The following is a 23,268-nucleotide window of genomic DNA, read 5'->3' as shown; positions in this document are numbered from 1 at the left end:
CCTTGGAGCTATTCTGACTAGGGTTGGCATTATCTTCACAGCAGCGTGCACCACACATAAGATCCGTCACAGGGTCTAGTGTTGATGCTACCACCAGAGCTATCTTGTCTGTTTGGGCTATTTTTTGTATATATTTTGGACATTTTTATGGTGTTTGAGTCGCTGTTTACTCAACGCGCCAAAGCGCACCATACGTATTTAATGTTATACTCCATATACTCTCACTTCCGCCAACCCATTGGAAGCGAAGAGTATCAGCTCTTAATAGATGCTCGTCAAGATGTTTCTTCACATCACATACCAATATATCCCTCAAATAGCTCAAATAGCTCAAATAGCTCAAATAGCTCAAGCAGTTCCATTCGATCTAGCCCTCAGCCTACTCTAGCACCGGTAGTCAATTCCAGCCTATAAACGCCTCACCTAAGCTATACGGCATATTTTCCTATAAACCCCTCTAAGCCCTATCTAATAACCCCTCTTCCGATCTTCAAGGCATAGCCGAGCAGCGCGCAAAGCCAGTCCAGCTAGTTCGACGCCGCGCAAATGTTTCGACGCCATCCCGTAGTGCAGCCGATATCTCTTTCGCTCAACACCACCACCACCACTTACACGAGATTTTTTTTTCCCCCATGGAAACGGGACATGCACGACATTTCGCTTATTTATTAATAAGCCTCCGCATTTTCTTAAATTGGGCGCAAGATAGAGTTGGACGTTAGAATCTAGGGAGTGTGAGATCTGGGATCCGCTAATATCCACCCTCGGGTATCATCGGTACGATTTGCGGCATCGTATTGCATGAAAAACACGGGGTAGCGTAAAAGGTTAACGCAACGAAAGCCTCGCCTGTTGAAACAATTTAACGACCTCAATTACGCGGAACGTATTATCTTAAAAATTAAGCGTAGATTATAGAGGGTCTCGTATGGTAAACAATTAGAAGCGCTTTATCCATTGTATCTCTACTCTATGGAAATCATCATATAGAAAATAAAATACATGTCTTCATAAATAAATATACAGATTCATAAAAGCAACGCCGTGCAAGCAGATTTAATTTACTCAAGAGGCGCGCAGGTGAAAGGACCACGGACGGTCTTGGCCTTGTATTGGTTCATCTGTAGCGGTGGAATTAGTCTTTGGTCTACAGCGTGTAAAGGATGCCGAGAGAGAATCAATACTTACAATATCAACAATACTGGCGTAAGTTCCGCAGACCAGCACAACAAGTCCAACAACCATGGAAAGGCTGCTCAGAATGAAGTGGACAAGGTTCTTTCGCTCAAAGACGCTTCCCTCCTTGAGGAGCACAAACCAGAAAATGGCGGGGAAGTAGTAGGTGAAGCCGGAGATGAAGAGGGACGATGAGATGGACAGGAGATCCGAGAAGAAGGGAATGGCCTCGGCGATAACCCAAGCGAAGACGGTGATGGCGGCAATGAGAGCGACCCAGGTAAGCCATCCCATAGGAGTGTTGACGTATCGGATGACGGAGTTCTTGTAAATTCGTCCGTGGATGAAGCGTCCGACGACGGTGCCGTTGATGGATCCAGAAATGAAGATGACAGGCAGACCAATACCAAAGGCAATCTTGGAGATGAGGTGGCCACCAGACAGCAGAGCGGGGGACTTGACATCAACTCCGACAAAGGCGTAAATGACAGCGCCGGTGATGGTGTAGATGGCAATCTCGATGAGACCAAGAGCCCAGATAGACTTCTTATAATCGGTGGGGGTGTGCATCTCGTCCATGAATGAGAACTGGCAGATGGAAAAGCTGTAGGCGAAGACAATGTTGGTAATGGCGATGAAGGCATCAGCAAAGGACAGATCCTCCTTGGGCCATGGGGACCAGTCAACGGCCGACAGTCCACCGGCGGAGTGGTTAGCCTTGATACCAGTGGCAATCATGGTGATACCAATGGCAAGGATGATGGAGACGAAGTCGATGTAGCCAAGAATGGCAAGCTCGGTGAAGGACGGAGGAATGGCCAGGATGAAGAGGATGATGGCGGAGACAACTCCAAAGACGAGGGAGCAAGTGGCGTTCTCTGTGATGTTGAGGAAGGCAATGGTACCGGTCAAGCAGTGAGAACCGACAAGCAGGATCAGTTGCAGGGCAAACATGGCTCCAACAAGCTCGTATCCAAAGCGACCAGCAACCAGTCTACCGGCATCAGCGTAGTGGGCAACCTCGGGAAACTTGATCTTGACCATGCCGACAAGGTCACTTGTGTAGATGGCGAGGAAACCAAGACCGACGGAGCAGATGACACCAGCGACCATGCCGAGAGTGGCAAAAGCACTGGGCAGAGACAAACTACCGAGAGCAATAGCCTCGACGATGAGGACAACAGTCAGACGCTTCCATCCCAGACGATGAAACTTCTGCTCGCCCTCCTGTGCCTTGGCTCGCTCAACATCCTCACGGAACTCATCGCTTGTTTCGCCGGCGATGGGTGCATCGTCGAACATGTTAGAGGTGGGGTTCTTCTTGTCATCGTAGCGGTGGCCCTTTTCAGACCCCGACGGGGAGGTGATGGATGTATCAGACATGGTGGATGTGTGTGTGTGTGTGTGTGTGTGTGTGTGTGTGTGTGTGTGAGGGTATACTGGGGTATCAAAGATTGAGAGATGAGTAAAGACTGTGATTGGGTATCAGGTATAAGGGAAAGGAGCAAGAAAAGAAAATCAAGCTGAGGCTCTCTATCCCAGGCCAAGAACAGACGAGATACCCAGGTCTATATAGCCCGCCGTTGTTGTTGAGGAAAGGGTTGGAAGAGTGAAAGAGGAAGCGAGATGGGAAAAAAGTGCGGAGGTGGAGGCGAACGAGGGAAGTTTAATACCCAGCCAAGGTGGTTTGTGCAGATCCGAGGTCGATCCCCAAAGAGCGGCCAGTCAGTCATTACGTGCCCTTTTTTGCTCACGTCCAAGTTGGTAAGGGCTCGTTATCAATGGCCAGCCCAGTCCACAAAGGGCCGAAGATGGAGCAAGGGCAAACAACCAAGCAACCATCGTCGAATAAGCTAATAGCATAGAGTTGCCAAAGTCTGCATTGAGCAGCGCCAGAAGAGGCGAAACCGGGGTGGCCGTGGTGTCGGCGCAGAAACGCCACGTCCGGGGTGGGCGTATCACAGAATCCCGGCTTTGGGATAGGCTCCTCTGAGATGGGCGCCTCCAAGATGGCTGGCGCCTCCCAGATAGCCTCCGGCCACCGGATCTCGCGAAGAGTCGGTTCCTCCTCGTACGATGGATGCCCTAAGGAGAGACGTTGCCAACATTCCTGGCCCGGCGAGGGCTCCGAGGTTCGGTATTGCAGGCTCTTGCTCTTCTCCATAGATAAGAGAGAAACCGCGAACCCATTCTGAGTGTTTTGAAATGGGCGGGCAATCTAGACTGTCGCTCGCTGGCAGACCCTCCACTTTGCCCAACTCATGTGCTCCGACCATGATATGCGAAGCTCATCTGCTGCAGGGAGAGACACACGGTCCAGCCTCAGTCCGGGTCAGCTCAGCTCGGCTCGGCTCCCACTTCCACTCACGAGGCATCCAATGTCCATCCATCCATCCATCCATATACATGATGCATCGTCACAGTCCCCTATTTGCCTGCTCGGGACCTTTACCCCAGACCCCCCGCAAAACGACAATCGACAGCATCTGGCGTGTCGGAAACGCTTCTCCGCAATCTTGTACGTAAAAAGAAGCCATCGTGGCCAGCACAAACCGGGAGCAGAATCAATCTCGCACGCACATTGACGTGATCTCAAGGGAGCAGGACCCTGCCGTGCGTGCCGGGTCCATGCGGAACCCTGAACAGAAGCGGAAATCAGTGAAATGACTGACGGCCGAGAGTTTCGCGGTGGATTGCGGTTTTGTGATGGAAGCGAGTTTCTGCCAAGTGGACCGCTCGTCGTCAAGATTTTTTCTTCGTTCCTCGCGCGGCCGTGTCATTCTCTGCGCAAGCCCGCAAACGTCATTGTGATAGGACGGATGTGCAGCCCTGCCCTCAGTGTGGACGCCGTAATAGCGGGCCCCCTGCCCTAGCGGTCCACCGCGGCCCACCGAAGCCACTGATGCAGCCCACCGCAGGTTCCATCGCATCTCCACCGCGAGCCCACTGAGGCCATCGTCCGGCCACTGTGCTTTCGCTGCGACTCTGCGAGATGGAGCCCGCTGCGACTCAGGGCCAGTTTCGATGTGTCAACAGGCCAGCGGAGATGGCTCGGGCGACCAGGTTTTTGCTCGAATAATGCCTCGTCGAGGGAGGCGAACGCTGTGACCACGCGGAATTCTCGTATGAGTGCCCAGACACGGACAGTCTCCAGAACAAGTGCTGCTCTGGGGGATCCATCCGGACTGACAATGGCGAGCCTGGCCGCGCAGGGACCAGAGCCCGACTCTCTTTTTCTTGCTCTTTTCGTCCGGTCGATCAAATGCGAGTAATGCGGCGCGGGTGGCGCAAACGCAGATTCGCTCCCAGGGCTAGACGCAGCCAAAACCGGCCTTGAACCTTCTGGCTTGTTTCGGGAAAAAAAAAAAAATTGCCTTGCTTGGTTGAGACTGCCGACCGATCTTAGTCATCGGCAGAGCGCTTCTGCACACCACCTTGCGGCACTGAGTGCCGGCCGCCAAGTTCGTGCCTTGCGCAAGCCTCGCTCGGCCGCGCCAGGCATGAGCAGCGCAGGGCTTGTACCCGGCCTGGCGATTGCAGTGGGAACGGAGCCCAAATTGTCCGCGCCGGTACATGCGCGCAGGCCGCCTAGCAGCGCCGCTAGCAGGCACCGGCGGTGTCAAGCCAGTCGTGGCCAGCGCCTCGCCTAGCGCTGCTGCTTCCAGCAGGCCTAGCATTACCCCGGGGGCCTCCTAGCGAACCTTACGGGGGCCGAGCCGCTGTGCAAACCCATCCATCTCCAGCCACCGCTGGCTCGCAGGCTGATGGATCTCGCTCGGTTTTCTCACTCCCAGCCGCCTGCAGCAGCACCCCTCCAGCCAGTGGCCCTTTGCGGCCTAGTGCGGCGACGCTACTGCCGGCGATCACTTCCACGCGCCTTCTCGAAAGCTGCCTAACGGGGCTATTCCAAACTCACGTTCGTATTACTGTGCCTAATTGTTGTGTTGTTCGCAGTCGCCGTAACCTTCATCAGCGCACCATGGATGGGCTAGTTTTGCCTGTTTTTTTTTTTTTTTTTAGCACATTTGAAGCAGCTTCAGGCCATGCCGAGCAGCTGACATTGAAACGCCCGTCCAGCAACTGCCGTACCCGTTTCGAGACGCATATCCCGACTCTATCGGAGTACGGTGTGGGAGTGGGAGTGGGAGTGTGAGTGTGAAAGCTGTAATCCCTACATACCTACCTATCTACTAGTTACATAGTAGTATATACAGTAATATGCGCGCGTCTCCTCCCCCTCCCATCCACCACCATTGCAGGCGGGCGACGCGGAACAGCGGGAATCACATTGGTCCGCCTCATTCTGCCATCATTCTTGTTATTGGTGGCCCAGTCGCACGCTCCAGTCTTCATCAGCCGCCATCCCATGTCTGCCATTTCGCCGTATTGAGCACAGGCCCGAGAAGCCCTGGCCTGCGTAGCATCACGGACGAGCACCGTGACATATCCTGCCCCCTGCCTTAAGCCGCCGGCTGTTGAACCATCCAGATACGTGTAATAAAGATGCGTAAAACATGGCGTTGCAGACCGCGTGTTCTCCACGCCCTCTACATGGGGCTGGTGACTTAGGCAAGAGGCAAAAAAAGAGATTCGAGGGAAACACACTGTGGCGGAGGTCAAATTACCTTTGAGAAGCGGACGGAACGAGGCAATTTCTCTCTCCACATGGACGACCCCAACTCCAGCTCCAACTTTGTCTTGCTTCTATTGGAGGAATCGTAATGAGGGCTCCAGTCAGGTTGGGGTAGCGTGGTGCGGGCATTCAAATGACAGAACATTATTCAATCGATACTCTGGGGTTCTCCAACCCCAGAAAGATCCTCGAGGCGCTCCTTGCATGCCTTTTCAAAGTTTCGTAATAGCCTTGTTCGTCATTCGTTGTTCCGAGAGCCTATGGAGTCGACCCTTAGATAGAGTAGTGAGCTCCGCCGGCGTTCCCCATGGGCATTACTCAACATTGTTTCAAAATACCACGCACGCAGCACAGATCGTTCCACGTCATGCATTAGCCTCCTCAGAACAATGATCGTTGCACCAGCTCTGATCGAAGCATCCTTCGCCGATTTTTCTTGCTCAATCCGGACAGGTTACATGCGATCTGGGTGCTTCCGGGTGGCGAGCAACGCGCCCGAAACATTCTCGAACAAATGGAAACTTCTCAGCTAATGCAGCGAATGATTTTGATCCTTGTTACGCCAAAGGAAGCTGCCCGATATATCCCGTGTGTCGCATAATCGCTACACTAGGACAGGCAGACATCAATAGTCAATGCATGGACCACCGTGCATACATGTACATGTAACACATACGCAGCCGATGATATGTAGCTCGTCTCAAGTGGAATTGAAATTTTCTCACCATTCAATAAATGAAAGGGCGTCGAACAGACCATCCAGCAACAGGGAAGTGGCAACTCCAGTCATTTTTTTTTTTTTTTTTGGTTCTATGCCGGTGCGTATACTCGGCCCAGTTCCACCAGTGAAGAACCAACACCCAAGCTGTGAACAGAGAAGAACAGAGATAAGAGGCAGGGTAAAACATCATCCTAGACAGGGAGTACAGTAAACCAGATTGGATATAGCATGAATAGCGTTGCATCAAGAATAGAACCATCCACCTCAGCTTTGAAATGGAATCATGGAATCATGCATTTAGTGCAACACGCTATCTCTCTCGTATCCCGTAAACAGGAAGCAAATTCCGAGCCAAGTGCTGATCATTTTCAAGGCCTGTCTATGAATTTGCATGGGTTAACAGATAAGCGACTGCTCGACACACTTACAGGAGCTGCTGTCTGATACATATCAAACTCATCGTCTGATTATCATGCGACCTTGCATGTAGTAGGATACGTGTAATCGGGTAAACAAGCCCGTAAGACCTTCCTTGCTTGCATATCTGCTGTTTTCTACTCTCTAAATTCAAAGCTCCATTTACGTGCGTTCACCCCAGAAGTTGGAGGGTTGCTGTGATAGTTTAGAATCTTGTATTCCACGCCCTTTAACCCATGTCTCCCCAACCTCGCCTCGCGATGCGACCCCCCCGCAAAGCAGGGCACACTAGTCAGATATTAGAGATGCTAATTCGAGGGGAATGATGACTTTTTAGCCGTAAATCTACCTGTTCCTCTTTTTCCATTATGTACAAGTTTGATTGTAAGAAAATACAAAAAAGATGTAAAAAATAGACGGGAGGTATAGGGTAGGTAGCTGAATACGTTGCATGCTGAGAACTCGAGTCTACTAGGCTAGTGAATGCAGTATGAAGCGGCTCAGCCTGTGCACGTGCTTTCCGCTTGGCGCTTTGGCAGTCTCACAATTCTTATCTTATCGGCATCTAAATTTTGTGTGTAGCGATATTGCCCCTCCAAAAAAGCGACATACAAGCATCTCCAAAGCCAATTTTTTTTTTCAGCCATACCAGCCCGGATCCTGCTCCCTTGTGCAAATTTGCCATTAAAATAGATTCAAAAATACTTTGCGACTTGAAATACTAACCCCAAAAGGTTCGAAGATCTCTTGCCAAATCGCTATACAGGACGCCATCATGGCAACTCCGCCGGCTCAACCCACCGAGCCATCTGCGACTCCCGCTGTCGCAACGTTCAAACCGATTCACAGCCTTGTCCTGGATACCGGTCCATTGATCAAGAACGATCCTCCTGCCAGCGTCCTCATCTCCAAAGCCGAAAAGCTATACACCCTCCCCAACATCATCAGCGAAATCCGCGACGCCGCGACTCGCTCTCGAGTCGAAACGACGCTGCTACCGTTTGTCACTATACGATCCCCAAGACCAGAAAGCCTAAAGTTTATTGCCGACTTTGCGAAGAAGACTGGTGACTATGGAGTGCTCAGCAAGCCAGATATGGAGGTGCTCGCGCTGGGATACGAGCTAGAGTGCGAGAGGAATGGCGGCGATTGGAGACTGAGGAATACACCGGGTCAGAAAAGTGTGAACGGACGGCCACAGCAAAATAAGCAGACGACGGAAGAAGAACAAAAGAAGCCGGAGCAAACAGAGGAAGCTCAGCAGACTGATTCCCAACAGAGCCCGGAAGCCGCTGATGTCCAAACAGAGTCACAGCCTCAGCTAGATACCGAGACAAAACTCAACGATGATATGCAGACTCTGAGCCTGGGAGCCTCGGGCAGCAGTGAAGAGCAAGCTGAGGAGTCCAGCACACCAGCAGCCGTCGAGAACGCTCCTGAGGCCTCTTCCCCGGCAGCACAGTCTGAAGAACAGCCCGAAGAGGCGTCAGAAGACTCTGATGACGAAGGCTGGATCACTCCCTCCAATCTCAAGAAGCAGCAGGCCAAGGACTCTGGCGCAAATGGCACCAACGACAATGGCCCTCCCAAAACTCTGCAGGCTGCCATCCTGACCTCCGATTACGCCATGCAAAACGTTGCGCTGCGCATCAACCTCAACCTCGTCACACCGTCCCTATCTCGCATCACATATCTCAAGACGTGGGTGCTACGCTGCCATGGCTGCTTCAACATCACCAAGGACATGGACAAGCAATTCTGCCCCAAGTGCGGCCAGAGCACTCTTACCAGGACGAGCTGCTCAACGGACCAGCATGGAAACTTCAAGATCCACCTCAAGCAGGGCTTCCAATGGAACACGAGGGGAAATGTGTTTAGCGTGCCGAAGCCGGTCCATGGCAGCGCCAACGGAAGACTGCCCAAGAACGTGGGCGGCAAGAATAACTGGGGCAGAGATTTGATCTTGGCTGAGGACCAGAAGGAGCATACCAAGGCCTTGGATGAACAGCGCAGACAGAGGAAGAAGGACCTCATGGACGATGATTTCTTGCCGGGCCTTTTGACTGGTCACAGGTCTGGGGCGGGTGGTAAGATCAAGGTTGGTGCTGGGCGAAACGTGAACTCGAGGCGGAAGAGGTAAATGGAGATGGGATATTGGCTGGCTGGACTTGTATATAAAGAGTAATGAATGAGACTGGGGGGAAAAAAATGGATCAAGATAGACGGCAAAAAAAAGCAATTGCAAATTCAATAACCACGATGGTGAAAATTCAAGACGAGGTGAAAAAATAGCCAGTAAATTGCCTGTATGTTCCTCTTGATGAGGCTTGTATTTTTTTTTAATCTTGCGTAGATGCAAATGTGCCCAAGAAATACGTAAACAGCTGATATGAAACATAGAATCTCCCACTACCAGTCGCCTAAGAAACGCCAAATTCCCTTCCCAATCATGGAGAAAAAAGAGAAGTTTATCCAATCCCAGATGGTCTTTTTTTTTTTTTTTTTTTTTTTCCCGAACTGCCTCCCCCCTCCATTCAGTCGAAAAAAGCTCTTCTTTGCCAGACTTGCCTGCAACTTCCGAGGCAGTCTCTTGTCGTGCAGTTCCTCCTGCTCCAGTGCTCGCCCGCGTATTCTATCAAAGCCCGTTCATCTCTTGTTGGAAGCCGTAGAGAGTGTTGTCGGTGATTGAAGTTGCTTCAAAAGAAGATGTGCTCATTATGGGCTCTCTCTCAAGCGAGTTGCCTATGGCTTGCTGATTGCCTCGATGGCATTTCAATGCCGCAGATTTACATAGCCTCAGCCTCTGGACATAAGAGCGTTAGACAAAGGAGTTTAAAAAAAAAAATAACGAATAAAAAGAAAAAAAATTAAATTCTTGCAACAGCAAAAACTGCACGAGGCTTCACTCACTCTGCTGGGTCAGGAGCAGAGCAAATCTGCGCTTCAGCGTAACACGCTGGCGAGACCACTTGTCATCGGGCGAGAAGCGCGCAGGGTGCGCAGACTTGGTGACCTGGCCGTGGGCGACCTTCTTGAGGGTGTAGAGGCGGTTGCCGCTGGCGTCGAGGGTGTACATCAGATGCATGGTGGGCGGTTGGATTTGACGGTTCGAAGGTGGATTTGATCGATGAGACGGTAGTAGAGGGGGGATTATGGTGGACACAGGACGTGATGTGGCGCACCAATTGGTCACTGATTCGTATGCTTGGCGAGGAGCGAGGATGAAGTTTTCCGTGATGCGCTGCTGGCCCTGGGCGAAAAAAATTGGTGAGTGGAGGTCGCTGTTATCGATAAGAACACGGCACTAGTACTAGAACGGCCAACTGTGATCAATTCCTCCAAAGCTGAAGAGTCTAGGACGGATTACTCTGTACATTAACAATACTTGCAATTATTATAATACTCGCATGTATTTATATTGATACTGGTCACTTTCAAGAGAACGACGTCAAAATAGCAAATCATCAAACTTGGAAGTTGACATCTTTTCAATGAACGAGTAAGCAACAGACTATGCAAAAACTACAAATAACTTCGGCCAACGGTGCCAAAACTAAAAACCAATATTCAAAATAAGAGGGTGAAAAGAAATTCGTCTCCCCCCCAAAAAGGAATGTCCAGAATGAAACTGAGAGAGCATCTTCTCAAGACCCAGCCCAAATCCAACACATCTTTTCTACATCCCACTGTAGCCGCCTGGACCTCATCACAAGCTGGCATCCCAGTTACATCTCCTCGCCCACACGTGCCTTCTTGTCTCCAGCCCATCCTTCGCGCTCATAAAAGCGGAAGACGAGGTCGTAGTCCTCGAAATCATGCACAATGCGATCAATGCGGCGGTATCCGCGCACGGAATCAACAAGTCGCAGAGCCGCAGCACCCTTGGAATCGGGGTTCGCCAAGCCATAGGGGTTATCGCCACGGCCCTTGGCCTCGAACAAGGTGACGCTAAAGCGGCCCGGCTTGAAGATCTCAACGACGTGCTCGATGATCTCGGCGGTGGTGCGTCCGCTCTGACCTCCTGGAACGTTGGTCTCGAAGGAAGCAAACGAGAAGCCGGTCTCGGGGGTTACGTGGACACTGAAGTAGTGTCCGGCATTGCTGCCGCCCTGGCTCTCCTCCTGAGCAGAGGGGGGAGGAGGGATGATGGCGTTGGCAGAGAAACCGCATGGGCTGAAGAGGTAGGAATCAATGCGGGCATCTGGATAGACCGAGGTAGGGTACACATCGGCGAGTCCACATTGCTCCGTCACGACCGTGCCCAGGGCGTGGCCCTCAGTAGTCAAAGCCTCAATCTCATTGAGCTTCTCGCACGGCTCATGCAAATCGGATTCGATGCCGTCAGCAAAAACGTCCACCTCCTCAAGAGGAGTCGAGAGTCCACCAAGGCTGTCAACAGCATCGTGGCGAGCCTTTTTGGCTTCAGCGGACATCTTATCACACGCGACCGCACTCGCGTGTGACAAGTAGAACTGCTTGGCATTCTCCGGATCGAGGTCCGTCATCAAGATCTCGAGCGTCTCGTCAGAGGCATTTGCCACAGATCCCATTTTGCCAAAGCTGGCGGGAATTGTGAAGCTGGTTGGAGCCACCTCATTGCTCTCCGAGTCAGGAGTCAAGGGTGGAGTGAACATTCGGTTCGGGGACGTGATATAGAGATACCAGTGGTCACCGTTCATCTTTCCAACCATGTAGGCGCTGCCGCCGTCAAACATGTCGTCCAAGTACTTAACCTCCTGCTTCCAGCTGCGGTGGGGGCCATGCTGCTTGTCGGGGAAGAGGAAATTCTTACGGCTGTAGAAGACGCGGTAAGGAGTGGCAATGGCCTTGATTTCCGTGGCAGACGCAGCGTTGCCAAAAGTGAAGCCTGCATGCTCAGCAGCAATGTGGAGCATGCGCTGGAGTCCCAGGAGAAGGGTAGTGGTGCCGCAAGTCTTCAGGATGAGCTTGTGGGGGAAGACGAACATGCTAGACTCGGAGAGAAGATAGGCGTCCACAGTCTCAGACTCGAGAACGGAGAGGATCTTGCAGTTGACCATGTCAAGCATGGACACCCAAGTATCAGCAGCCACAGCTTTGAGACCATTAGGTCGCGCGCCTGTGGGCAGTGCCGAAGCGCTGGGCGCAAACCACACCTCTAGCAGCTTTTCAGGCCCTGGTTATTTACGAATCAGTCGACAAATCCTTGGGACAGAAGAGATTGTAAGTGAATGCTGATGGAAGCAACGTACCTTCAAAGGCATAAGTGGAGTCCAACTCGGCAGCAACATCGTGGTTGATTGTCAAGTGGGTTGCCGAGGAAGGGGAAAAGGTGTAATTATTGGGGACTGAAAGATTGGCCATTGTTGCTAATGACTGTGCAGCTACTGCAAGTAGCCAATAGCAGAAACAACGGTTGAGAGAAAACGCTGCAATGCCCCTCTGACGACGAGTCCGCGGAGCACTAGCTGCCACTCAAACAGACTTTGCGGCGTCTGCTTGAGAGAGTAGGCCCACAGGAATGTGGTGAGTCCAACGACGCTGGCGGAAGCCAGCAGCAATGGGGGATAGAGTAGGAATGCCTAACGTCTGTAGAAAGACGTCAAGGAGGCTGAGGACAGAGAGGGTAGAAGAAGCGTTTCTGTGGCGAAATGTTGCGCGGAGTGCTGTATTTCCCGATGCCTGGGGAGAAGTACCGAGAGCGGTGGTTGGACTGGTATAGACGGGGCGTAATTTGGAAGCTATTCAATATCTGTGTTGCTTGAAGGGGTGCTATCGGGGCCTGGACAGAGAAGCAGGGTCAGCTCTTGAACGTGCACACACGAGCATGCCGATTCATAGATGGAGCTCTGGCAGCTCAAGATGGAGAAGCCAGCAAGTAAGCATGAGCCACAACATACTTGGAAGGTCGCGAAAAGAGGAATCGCAAGAGATCAGTTGATCGCATAGAAGGCCAAGGGAAGAACCAGAGGAGGGTCAGTCAGGCCACTGCAAGAAGCGGCCGGTTGAGAGTGTCTTTCGAGGACAGGCAGAGCGTCTAGCTACTCATATCCAGCAATGTAAAATCACCAGAGAAGAGCTGTAAGAGGCTGTTCCCGAATGGACGAGCGGTCGTGTGACGGTACGCGGATAGGCGGTGCTGCTGCGAGCAGATTGGAGGCGCAAGCAGTAAGTAGGGCGATATTTTTGCCTAGTTTTTTTTTTTTTTTTTTATCTCTCTATCTCCCCGCGGGGACGAGACGTGTCGCTAGTTGGCCGGCAGACGCAGTGGCTGGTGGAGAGTGGATGCCCCGGCGATGGACGCAGGATGGACGGCAAGGCGCGGACAGCAGGCGGCGGGAACAGGGTTTTGCAACTGTTTGTGCGGGTTTGGATTTTGATTTTGGCCGCGAGGGTTGTGTTTGTGTGATGCTCGACGCAGCCCAATCGGGAGTCGGTGATGGGTACGCTGCAGTACTTGGCTGCGGCGCTAGGAGGCCTGGCCCCCGGGTCTGTGCAGGTACTGCCAGGTACATTTTCGCAGCGCAGGTCTCCACTACCACGCAAGGCGTTCAATGGGGGGGAAAGGCAAAAAACTATTGAAACGAGAGCTGCAAATGACGAGGCTCTCCCTACATTGGCTACGACGTAATATTATGGCTCAGACAAAAACACGAGACAAAAGACAGTTTGGCAGACCGTATGTGTGAGAGTTACGAGTCATCTTAAAAAAAAAAAAAAAAAAAAAAATTCTGTGCTCTGCTTGCCCATCTGCAAATCATCCTGGTGTTGCAGCTGCACATACTCAATGACAGCTGCAGCTCACAAACTCTGTGATTTTTTCTCTCGAGGTACCCACAATTGATGGCCAGGTACATACATGGCAAGATACGTAATGTTCCTTTTGCTGGCCAATCACATTGCGGTATTGGCTGGGCGGGACGGCGGGGTGGCCGCCGGAACAAGAAACAGGCTGTGCAGTAATAAACGCCGCTGCCTCGCGACTTGCAGTGGCTTTCGGATGACGAAATTGAAGCTGTGAATATTACTAGGCAGACTCCCAGAATTTGATGCCGTCCACCAAGACTTGCTTTGCTGAGGGAATGCTAATACATGCTACAGCGACTCTTTCACCGCCGTCGGTGTTTGCGCCATCTAGGACCGAGCAATTGAGTTTCATGCTTTACTGCTGTGGGCTAGACAGATCTGTTGTACGCCATTGATATTGCTTGCCATATTCTACGTGGGCATCTGACAGAGAATAAATGAAGATTTGGCGATGTAGCTGAATAAACGCATGTAAATCACCGGCTCCTATTAATGGCATTCGGCTCTTCCTTGACAAAGTCGCATCTGGCACAGCTATCCATGGGCAGCATCTTGACGACTGACTACAAGGTGCTACCACGGCTTGCTGACAGAAGTCCCTCACACATGTACATAATAAAGACCACATGTAGGCAGGCAGCAAACATTGCGGAAGCGCCCGCCATCTCCAAAGGGACATGTGGATGTCTCACGGCGCTCACGGCTAGCCACAGCCTCGCTACTGCATATTGCACTGCCGCACACCACCAGGGACTGGCCGACAAGTGTAGGCGTAACACAGATTCATGTATTCTCTATCCCGGCAATCTTCTCCCCAACCTGTGTGGTGATGCCTGCAAAGATGTGGAAGAGCGAACAGTCCCTGTACTTGTCCACCAGTGTCCCGTCATCTTTGCTGTCCTGTTTCTCGCCGCTCTCTGACGGCGCCGTTGAAATGTCCCGGCCGTTCACTACTGTGCCCACTGGATAAAATGGTCGCTTGCCCTCTTCCACGAGAGCAATAAACTGCGTATCGATCGGTACGGAGCCCAGAAAAGGCACTCTAAACTCCTCTGCCATGGACCGTCCGCCCCCGGATCCGAAGATATCGGTGCACTCTGAGCAGTGCGGGCACACGAAGCCGCTCATGTTCTCCACCACTCCAAGCACGCGAATGCCGGTCTTGACGCAGAAGTTTAGCTCTTTGCGCACGTCCGCGGTCGCCACCGCCTGCGGCGTCGTAACAACCACAGCGCCGGCCACCTGACCCGGCCGAGCGTCCTTTTGTAGCGATTCGGCCAGCGAAATGTGCTCGTCACTGGTTCCCGGCGGCGTGTCGATGAGTAGGTATTCCGTCTCGTCCCACAGCACATCCTTGAGGAACTGTCGAATCATGGCCGTCTTCTTCGGGCCTCTCCAAACCACTGCGTCGCCTCGCTTGGGCAGCAGGAACCCCAGGCTCATGGCGTGCAGGCTGCCCACTCCCTTCTCCGGATCGGCCTCGTGGACAGTAACCGGCGCCCATCCTCCTGGCACCTGAGTGACCTTGGACGCTTCGATCGATAGCATGCGCGGGATGGACGGGCCGGTCAGATCGACATCGAGGATGCCCACCGAGTGGCCTGCGAGTGTGAGGGACAGGGCCAGCTGCGTCGTCACCGAAGACTTGCCCACGCCTCCTTTGCCGGACAGCACCTAGAAACCGTAAAACGCAGGTCAGTTTATCTGATGCCCCGCCAGTGTTGCATGTCAAGTGAACGATATGATACGATGAATGGGATGCGGCGGTGCTTCTGGGGACTGTTGGACGTACCAGCACAATGTGCTTGACCTTCTCCAAGCCCATGATGATTCTGCTGCTCTGCTTACTCTATGCGGAGATGGCGCAGCGAAGCGCATCAGAAGCGCTGACCAGAGAGGCCAGGAGGATGCTTTTGCGAATTGCTCTCGGCGGCTGATTTGTAAGATGGAGATGGAAATGTTGCGCGCAGCTTCCAGCAAAGGCGCCGATCAACGGAGCTCGGCGGCTTTTTGCCCCGCCATGATCACATGCCGATGCTACCTCTTTTTGCCTGACCCCTCCATCGTGCAGCTTGTCACTGGCACATCTAATATGTTGCACCAAGCATAGGTAGGTAAAACAAATAGTCGCAGAGATCATTTCCATGCGGCATCCTGGGAGGCGTTGAGAGACTTGTATTTGTTTTTCTGATGGTGATTGTGCCTAGGTAAATACGGAGGGGGGGGGGGGGGGGGGGGAGCATATTGCGTGGAGAAGCTCCTTTTGCAGTAGATAAACTGGCAGTCTGCTCGCACATAGATCGCATTGAATACAATAAATACACCATCACGCAGCTTCAAGACTCCAACTCCCACCGTTATATAGTCGTGTGCATTCGTCGCTTGTTCATGACGATGCGATCTTATCGAGGTCTGCGTTTGAATCGTGCATCGGCTTGTCACACCAATTCGAACCAAGTATCCTGGCGCTCGAATCCTGAATCATTAAAGCCGCGAGGCTCTCTTGTAGAGATGTACAGCGATAAGCGTTTCGGATTCGTAATACATTAAGAAATTGATTAAGAATTAAGATTTCACAATGCCTCTAAAAAGTGTAAATAAAAAGAAATCGTGTCATCTTCTTTAATTAACAATAATAGTAAATATAGCGTCGCGGGCTATTCGTCAACCAGGTATTACACGTCGGAGCATTTACAGTGTCTTTTCGACTAGTGGGAAATAGGTCAAAGCATTGATACAAAAGCGGTGCAATAGATACTGGAATATCACAGAGGGAGAGGGAATAGACCGGCTAGATGAGAACTGGTAGAGAGTTGTACTCGAATTTTCAACTCTAATACTTTTGGCATTGCTTTTTCAAAAGCATTGACAAAAGCTATTATATAAAACAGTTTTTACATGCGTATATATGTCAAAAAGCTAACAGAAAATACATAATCTCCTCATCACCCCTGCTCTCTAAATAGTCTCCGGTAGAATTGCCTGTGCCTTGTCCACCGATTTTTCCTCTTGTGGTGGCTGAGACTCATTTTGGTCGCGCGTTTTGCCTTTTGATGGCGTAGACAAAAATTGGATGGATCCTCTTTTGTATGCTATCACAGGTTGAGTGCCATCGTAATATCCTAGCACCTCGGGTCTACTATCGGAGTTGAGATTTAGGGGGATGGGACTGCTGAAGCGGACAATGGGGCCACCATCCACTGTGAATCCTATGAATTCGCCCGGAACTGAAGGCGAACTCTCAAAGTCATCTTCAACGTTTCCCTGAATAGTATTCCTAAAACACCACCGCCGAGTCCTGTTAGCGAGTGAAAGCTGTAAATGTGTATAAGTAGACTGTCTTACACTTCGCTCACAGAAAGAACGCTATTCTTCCTTATAGGGCCTTCCTTGATCTTGTTGATTCGCTTCATTATGCAATCGTGAACGAGGTGCAATAAGCCGGCGGTAACGAGGACTGGTGTTCCTAACGCAAGAGCCCATGGCCTTGAAGCGATGATTAGTAATTTGTATTCCATTCTACTATGAGATTAAAGTAACTTACGGATGCCTTCTGTTTCTCAACGAGTGTGCCATGGCAAGGATGATACCCATCATCGCTATAAGCGATCCGACTTGAGTCATGGTCCACGTAGACCAGTATAGGGATATCAGATTCTCGCCATCACAAAACTGCAGAGCCAGGAGAGCAAAGGCTTCCATAATAACGATTGCCGTCGACACGATTACGCAACCAAGACACATCAGCATATACTTGACTAGGCTTCTTGAACGCCTCTGAGGTTCATGACTGTATAGTTCGATAGCTTCTTGACCTCTGTTATTTGGAATTGTATGTTAGTTTGCATATCATTTTGTGTATATGACTTTACTCGAGCTTTCAATAGGCTAATGAGAGAAATGCAGATGACGTACTTTGTGTATGTCCAGGATGCAATGAATAGAATCATGAGATTCAGCACGAACATAAACCAGTAGATAATCTTAAAATGCCATCGGTCTAAATCGGATGCAAACTGCGCATATTGTTTGCACAGTTGTTCATCCCTCACAAATACCTGGGCCATAACGTCTATTGTATCTCAAATTCCGCCCAAATTGGATGCGTCTAGAAACAGACGGCCAGAATGGGAGTGAAAAGATGAATAAAGTAGAGGAAGGCGCCTTGTAGACGATGTTGAGACCAGAATAATAGCAGATATGTTGACTAGTGTTGAGGCCGTGCTGGTCACTGATGAAATAAAGACTTGGATGCTGCATGCATGAATGTAATCTAGCTTGGGCGTTCTTGGTTTATATACACATCCCGCCCTTGGCCACTTCCCCCTTTACATACACTTCTTGATTGGGAATTGGCCACTTCTTCATGCATAAAGCACTTATCCTCAACCAGAGCCATCGGGATTTGGTCTTTAGTCACACAGACCCTCCACGATAAGCGATAGTAGCATTATATATATCAAAATAGGACAAGAAGGAGGTTTCGTGCAAACAAGTATGTGTATGGAAGCCAATCATTTCTCGCTACGAGGCAGTGGCAGCTGAAGATCCGTGTTTAGCTCGAGCCCCCAACTTCTCCAAGCCGCAACAACATCGGGGAACTGACGTGTGGCGTTTTGGGAATAATTGATTCGTCATTTGAAGGCGTATAACTGTGTGGCGAGCGCTGTCGACGGCCGGAAACGGGAAAACAAAGACACTTCTGCGGCAAGGCGCATATATATGCCTGGGTAAGTGCGCATTGACGATTTACGGCTATATCTGTATAACCAAGAGGGAAGAGCGAAGTGAACAAGCAAAGCTAGCTACGATCATGTATATTGCTGTTTAGCTGATAAGATGGACTTCTCAAATGAAGACGTAAAAGCCTTATTAGGCCACGCTCGTTTACTGAACCGTCATTATACGCCATCTACGACGCTGAGGAAGAACGCCATTCAGATGCAGTGTCAGGCAAACAGCTGACCAACGCACTGACATCTTCTGGAGTTACACCCTCTCCACCCCTCCTCCACCTCTTCTGTTCTACCCCTCTTGCCGGATCTGAAGCCAGCCCTTGGGACAGTGAAGGGTAGTAATAGTAGATTGTCTTACCTTAGTCTATGTTTGACTACTGTAGCGTCAACATGTGACTTGTGTCCTTATTGGCATATCTCGAGCTATCCCAGAAAACTCTAGAATGCCTACCCTACCTTTCCCGGGAGTTTAGTATTAGTATACTGTACAAGATGCAAAGATGGTATAAGCTTAAAATAGCAGTAAGGGGTAATGGTTACTTAGTTACTGAGTACATACTATATTTCTGATCTAGGTTTTGATGTACCTTAATTTGCAGTTTGTTTGCGCGCCAAGCATGTCTCTACATAAGTATTCGGGCTGGGAGGCTGAGTTAGTTAGAAAAGACTCTATCCGTATCTGTATCCTTGCAGCTCTTTCAGCTAACCTTGGCGCCAAGTAGCGGCGTGTAAGAGGACTTGCCAACGTGTTTTACGGCCCTCAGATAAGAGGAAAACAAAAAGAAATTTGTTCAGCTGCGACGCAAATCCGAAAATATCACGGGAGATAGCGTACATGTAGCCAATGATTCGCAGCGGGGGAGCCTTGGCGTAGATTGAAAGGAGCGTAAATTGATTACTATTCGAAACTAAGCGCAAAGGCGTGCCCGCAGATGGCGTGCATTCCTCCTCGCTCGGATCAGGCCGTCGTATACGTCGGATTGAGATCTACCCGATAATTGTCTGATCTACCTTTTAAGCTTATTTGTACTGCACGTCTGTATCGCCTAACGATGTAATGCATGTTTCTAAAGTTTGAACTGAACAACACAAGTTTCAATTCTGTTACATCTAGATCTTAATGAGATTGAGTAGTCGTAGTCAACCATTTTTTATCGCTTAGTTGGAAGTAGATCTATCAGTCCGAAAAGTATTGATCAACTCTCCCAGCAACCCCATACCGAGTAATAGTAACGGTTAAGCTAATTGTTTGGGTAGATCAAGGTATTTCAGCTAAAGGATACTTTGCCAAGATTTGGGCTGCAAACAAACACCAGTGGGATTTTTGAAACAATTAGGATGACGGCGAGTCTTGGCATATCCTTCAGATAATCTTTTCCGCCACATATTGCACTGTCATCAAACCCGATAGCCCTGTAAGGGCTTATTACGCAAGAAGCTCAACTGTAAAGTGCAAACCTTTGAGGCCACTCACATAGCAAGGGCTATTAATGAAACAGGGTTTGCTGCAACGTGTTACACGCACCTACCTCTGCCATTATTTCCAGAGCCTCAGTATTACATATAAGAGGCAACGAAAGAAGAAGATGTGCATATGACAGGCATAAGGCTTACGCGTCCAAAGGCCAACTGGTGCCAAGAATTGCCAGTCTCGCAACTTATTTCGACCTTTGGAAGTAAGGGGGAATTGTGGCTGCAATAGCGGTGTGCGTTTGCATCAAAGAGGCACAGCTTCGCCACGTATGCCGGTCTGAGCTCAAAATTATCGATTCTACCTAGACATAGAGAGATTCAGCAATCATCATGGATCTAAATTGCCGCATAGTACTAAAGAGAGTGGCGGCTGAGACGTCTCGAAAGGCGTGGCCCCCATTCTTATTAAGTGGTAACCAATCTCAGTCAGTACCGGATGCCCGGGGCTCATCTTTTGAAGCAAATAAGTAGCCTCCATTCATCATGGAGCTAGATGAAACTCTGGTGGATTAAAATGGACAGATGAGTCGATAATTCTAGGTAGCCACATAACTTATTGTGTGGTAGACAAAGTGCCATCCTTTCCTGCAATCAAGATTTTACTCTGTGCCTCGTCGACTGGATCAATAGCCTCTGTGATGATGCGTCCAGCATGGTCGTGCTTCTTGTCCCACTCCTCGATTTCAGAATTTGGCACTTTGACCAGTTTATGACTCTTTGCACCATCATCGAGGGTAACCACTTCTTCTCGGATTTTGTAACCTCGGAGACGAGGAATGCCGTGAACCCAAAGCCAAAAATAGGCCGCACAGCCCACGAGGCTTTAAGAACATTAGCACCTGAACTGCCAAAACTGCCACTGTATGCTGAATTGTAACTTACATGCCGACAGAAGTAACTACATACGTAGCGTACCAGAAGCTAACGTCGCCACCAGTTGCTCCTCCTGCAGGAGGGTACCACGGCATGATGAGTAGGTAGAGATTCTTGAGAATACTGAAATAAATAGCGATATCCCAGGCTTTGAACACAGGCCTTGGCAAATTGAGGGCTTTTCGCTTATGTCGTACAATAAGAAGACCAACACTCATTAAGAAGTCAAAGAAAGAGCCAGGGTACACACCGAGGTCAGTAACTGCAAGCTTGATTAGTATTAAGAGAAGAAAAGCGGCAAACCAAAGATAGAGCTATTTGATTACATACCAAAGTTGAAGGCATCTCCAGCAGGGGGTGCTAAGATCATTACGAGAGTAATGACATATTTGAACAGGTATGGTCCAAGGGCGGTACCGAATGGATAAGTTGAAACCCAAAATTTGGTGAATGGGAGGACACCTTGTCGACCGCATTCACGAATAACCCTCGAGGATCCGATTAATACGGCCACCAGATTGCCAAAAGCACTGATTGCAATCAAGAAGTTGAGAGCCCTAATACCCTTGCTGTCTCCAAAGACATTTATGAAAAATAGATTGGCGACAGTTAGCTTGCCGCCCACAATGTCTTCTTTCGGAACTATAGGTCTCATATTAGAGATGGAATGGGTCTTTCATTTATATCTTGTTACTTACCGGCAGAATAATAGGCAACAACCGTCAAAATGTATAGAACTGTAACTGTGCATATGGCAATGAAGCCATTGCGACGAATTTTCTTCACGGGATTCTGCGAGAAATTGTTAGAAAGATAAACGTCATGGTTATCCATGAAATGCGACTTTAAGGCATACCTTGACTTCATTGGCAACGTTGAAAGAGTTTTCGAATCCAGCATAGGAGAAAATAATTTTGTATAAACTGTTTGTTGTTCCGTAAGCAGTAGCTTTTCCCTGAAAAGAATTTTGAAAATTGGCCGTCGGATTCTTAACGCGGGTGTGCCCTCCAAGGACTACGAATCCTGTAATGGATATGAAGAGCAGCGTGGAGATTTTGATGAAACCGACCACGTTGGCGAAGTGATACGCATGTCTGTTGTGCAAAATCACAGCTGTTGTACTAGGTAAGCCCTTTTTCTTTCATTTATTCTTTCTTTCTTTCTTTCTTTCTTTCTTTTTTTTTTTTTTGCGCATCGTTCTTTATATTGCTCAAAAGAACTTACCAAGGACTGCAACAGTGTAGCCAGCTACAGCTACTCCCTTCAACTGCCAATCAGTAGGGGTGTGATCTGACATTTTGAAGATATACTCAGCCAAAACTGTTGGTAGATTTAATATCAGCTCCCATCTACCAATTCCATTATCAATTCATGCGCTGCATGCTTAAACTAACTGGAATCTTACCGTAACAGTTTCCGCTGCTGAATGACAAAATCACTGTCTGAAAAGCGAACGCCGTTGATATCAGCCAACGCGGCCGTGGGAATGCTTGCTCGAGATACACCACCTCGGCTCCTGACCGCGAAGGAAAATAGGATGTGAACTCGAGATACACAGAAAACGCGCATGTGGAAGTTAAAAATCCAAGAGCCCACCATATCAGACTCAAACCGATGCTGCCGGTTCCGGAAAGAATGCTCGAGGCTGCCAATGCTTTTTAGCCTCTACGTGAAAGAGATGTGGAGAAAGAAGTTTGCTCACGAGTCGAGAAGATGCCTGTGCCGATCATCTTACTCACGTTCAGAAACAGAATTGTCATAGGCCCAACATTATATCCTAAGGGCGATGACTCTTCAACGGGTGCACCAGAGGCATCTTGATAGGATACCTCTTTGTTGTTGGCTGCTTTGCCTGCGACATAATGCGTGCCTCCGGCAATGAGCTCGGATGGATCACTGTCCGATGATGATCCCCTCTCTTCTACTTCAGTAGATTGAGATTCTTCACTGCTCTGAAAAGGACGCCGCCAGAAGGACGGCATTGCGTTTCAATGTATCCGAAGCAACTGGATATAATCAGGAAGCAGACAGTATTAAGGGATGGCTTTCAACAAGAGATACTTGGCTACAAGGGCTTGTCGATGAGCTTGCTATATATTAATGAGTGAAATGACACACTTGGGACGTGGTTAAATAATTAGAGCTGTGTCTCAGCGTGCTGTTTTCGTCTTTACTGCTGTGCAATGCCACATAGACTCAGCTCTCTCCATAAATTACTACAAGCAGCTGATCTTCGCCCACTGCGTGCTATAATGAGGAAACTTGGCACTCCGTATTCATGACTAGCGGATGTGATACCATTGATGGCGATGATACAAGGCTCCGATAACGCCATTGATGTAGCTACCAACTCGCCATGTTTTGCTTAAGCCACCTCTGGACTCACTTCTAGACTACATGAACCCTTGCCTGCATGTGCAACCAAATACAAGGGGTGTCGACACACTACATGC

The 23,268-nt window shown here is 49.8% G+C and overlaps 9 protein-coding genes across 9 annotated transcripts; 1 reads left to right on the top strand and 8 right to left on the bottom strand.

The window, feature by feature from the left end:
- Positions 1–1,061: 1,061 nt before the first annotated feature.
- On the bottom strand, positions 1,062–2,559 carry TrAFT101_008226 (uncharacterized protein; the record flags this gene model as incomplete). Its single annotated transcript, XM_024899847.1, has 2 exons — positions 1,062–1,121; positions 1,189–2,559. The coding sequence occupies 2 exons, from the start codon at positions 2,557–2,559 to the stop codon at positions 1,062–1,064; spliced, it is 1,431 nt and encodes a 476-aa protein (XP_024762361.1).
- A 367-nt stretch (positions 2,560–2,926) lies between these two features.
- TrAFT101_008225 (uncharacterized protein) lies at positions 2,927–3,340 on the bottom strand (the record flags this gene model as incomplete). Its single annotated transcript, XM_066128277.1, has 1 exon — positions 2,927–3,340. One exon carries the CDS (start codon positions 3,338–3,340, stop codon positions 2,927–2,929), a length of 414 nt encoding a protein of 137 aa, XP_065984395.1.
- A 705-nt stretch (positions 3,341–4,045) lies between these two features.
- On the bottom strand, positions 4,046–4,853 carry TrAFT101_008224 (uncharacterized protein; the record flags this gene model as incomplete). Its single annotated transcript, XM_066128276.1, has 2 exons — positions 4,046–4,487; positions 4,567–4,853. 2 exons carry the CDS (start codon positions 4,851–4,853, stop codon positions 4,046–4,048), a joined length of 729 nt encoding a protein of 242 aa, XP_065984394.1.
- Positions 4,854–7,587: 2,734 nt separating this feature from the next.
- On the top strand, positions 7,588–9,222 carry TrAFT101_008223 (uncharacterized protein). The gene has a single exon (XM_024907999.2). The coding sequence runs from the start codon at positions 7,723–7,725 to the stop codon at positions 9,085–9,087; it is 1,365 nt and encodes a 454-aa protein (XP_024762363.2). The 5' UTR covers positions 7,588–7,722; the 3' UTR covers positions 9,088–9,222.
- A 6-nt stretch (positions 9,223–9,228) lies between these two features.
- NOP10 (snoRNP complex protein) lies at positions 9,229–10,193 on the bottom strand. Its single transcript, XM_024908000.2, has 2 exons — positions 9,858–10,193; positions 9,229–9,750 (listed from the first exon to the last, which is right to left on the bottom strand). Exons 1-2 carry the CDS (start codon positions 10,030–10,032, stop codon positions 9,734–9,736), a joined length of 192 nt encoding a protein of 63 aa, XP_024762365.1. The 5' UTR covers positions 10,033–10,193; the 3' UTR covers positions 9,229–9,733.
- Positions 10,194–10,371: 178 nt separating this feature from the next.
- On the bottom strand, positions 10,372–13,321 carry TrAFT101_008221 (uncharacterized protein). Its single transcript, XM_066128275.1, has 3 exons — positions 12,827–13,321; positions 12,179–12,708; positions 10,372–12,102 (listed from the first exon to the last, which is right to left on the bottom strand). Exons 2-3 carry the CDS (start codon positions 12,288–12,290, stop codon positions 10,673–10,675), a joined length of 1,542 nt encoding a protein of 513 aa, XP_065984393.1. The 5' UTR covers positions 12,291–12,708; positions 12,827–13,321; the 3' UTR covers positions 10,372–10,672.
- A 465-nt stretch (positions 13,322–13,786) lies between these two features.
- On the bottom strand, positions 13,787–15,925 carry CFD1 (cytosolic Fe-S cluster assembly factor cfd1). The gene is made up of 2 exons (XM_024899797.2): positions 15,526–15,925; positions 13,787–15,407 (listed from the first exon to the last, which is right to left on the bottom strand). Exons 1-2 carry the CDS (start codon positions 15,556–15,558, stop codon positions 14,517–14,519), a joined length of 924 nt encoding a protein of 307 aa, XP_024762368.2. The 5' UTR covers positions 15,559–15,925; the 3' UTR covers positions 13,787–14,516.
- A 695-nt stretch (positions 15,926–16,620) lies between these two features.
- On the bottom strand, positions 16,621–17,877 carry TrAFT101_008219 (uncharacterized protein). The gene is made up of 4 exons (XM_066128274.1): positions 17,649–17,877; positions 17,278–17,550; positions 17,079–17,219; positions 16,621–17,010 (listed from the first exon to the last, which is right to left on the bottom strand). The coding sequence occupies exons 1-4, from the start codon at positions 17,798–17,800 to the stop codon at positions 16,692–16,694; spliced, it is 885 nt and encodes a 294-aa protein (XP_065984392.1). The 5' UTR covers positions 17,801–17,877; the 3' UTR covers positions 16,621–16,691.
- Positions 17,878–20,495: 2,618 nt separating this feature from the next.
- On the bottom strand, positions 20,496–22,797 carry TrAFT101_008218 (uncharacterized protein; the record flags this gene model as incomplete). The annotated part of the gene is made up of 8 exons (XM_024899896.2): positions 20,496–20,763; positions 20,825–21,077; positions 21,146–21,457; positions 21,514–21,607; positions 21,672–21,928; positions 22,040–22,135; positions 22,221–22,460; positions 22,518–22,797. The coding sequence occupies 8 exons, from the start codon at positions 22,795–22,797 to the stop codon at positions 20,496–20,498; spliced, it is 1,800 nt and encodes a 599-aa protein (XP_024762370.1).
- Positions 22,798–23,268: the final 471 nt, after the last annotated feature.

Source organism: Trichoderma asperellum, chromosome 5 (genome assembly GCF_020647865.1).
Source record: "Trichoderma asperellum chromosome 5, complete sequence".
NCBI lineage: Eukaryota > Fungi > Ascomycota > Sordariomycetes > Hypocreales > Hypocreaceae > Trichoderma > Trichoderma asperellum.
The sequence above is the reverse complement of the archived record's forward strand: the minus strand, read 5'-3'. Positions and strand labels throughout refer to the sequence as shown.

Excerpts from the sequence above, each read along its gene's own strand:
- TrAFT101_008223 (XM_024907999.2), top strand. The coding sequence starts at position 7,723 with ATGGCAACTCCGCCGGCTCAACCCACCGAGCCATCTGCGACTCCCGCT.
- NOP10 (XM_024908000.2), bottom strand. The coding sequence starts at position 10,032 with ATGCATCTGATGTACACCCTCGACGCCAGCGGCAACCGCCTCTACACC.
- CFD1 (XM_024899797.2), bottom strand. The coding sequence starts at position 15,558 with ATGGGCTTGGAGAAGGTCAAGCACATTGTGCTG. Across the intron at positions 15,408-15,525 it reads AGGTCAAGCACATTGTGCTG|GTGCTGTCCGGCAAAGGAGG; the intron begins GTACGTCCAACA and ends TACGGTTTCTAG.
- TrAFT101_008221 (XM_066128275.1), bottom strand. The coding sequence starts at position 12,290 with ATGGCCAATCTTTCAGTCCCCAATAATTACACCTTTTCCCCTTCCTCG. Across the intron at positions 12,103-12,178 it reads CTCCACTTATGCCTTTGAAG|GGCCTGAAAAGCTGCTAGAG; the intron begins GTACGTTGCTTC and ends GTAAATAACCAG.
- TrAFT101_008219 (XM_066128274.1), bottom strand. The coding sequence starts at position 17,800 with ATGGCCCAGGTATTTGTGAGGGATGAACAACTGTGCAAACAATATGCG. Across the intron at positions 17,220-17,277 it reads TTGAGAAACAGAAGGCATCC|GCCATGGGCTCTTGCGTTAG; the intron begins GTAAGTTACTTT and ends CATCGCTTCAAG. Across the intron at positions 17,011-17,078 it reads GTTCTTTCTGTGAGCGAAGT|GAATACTATTCAGGGAAACG; the intron begins GTAAGACAGTCT and ends GTGGTGTTTTAG.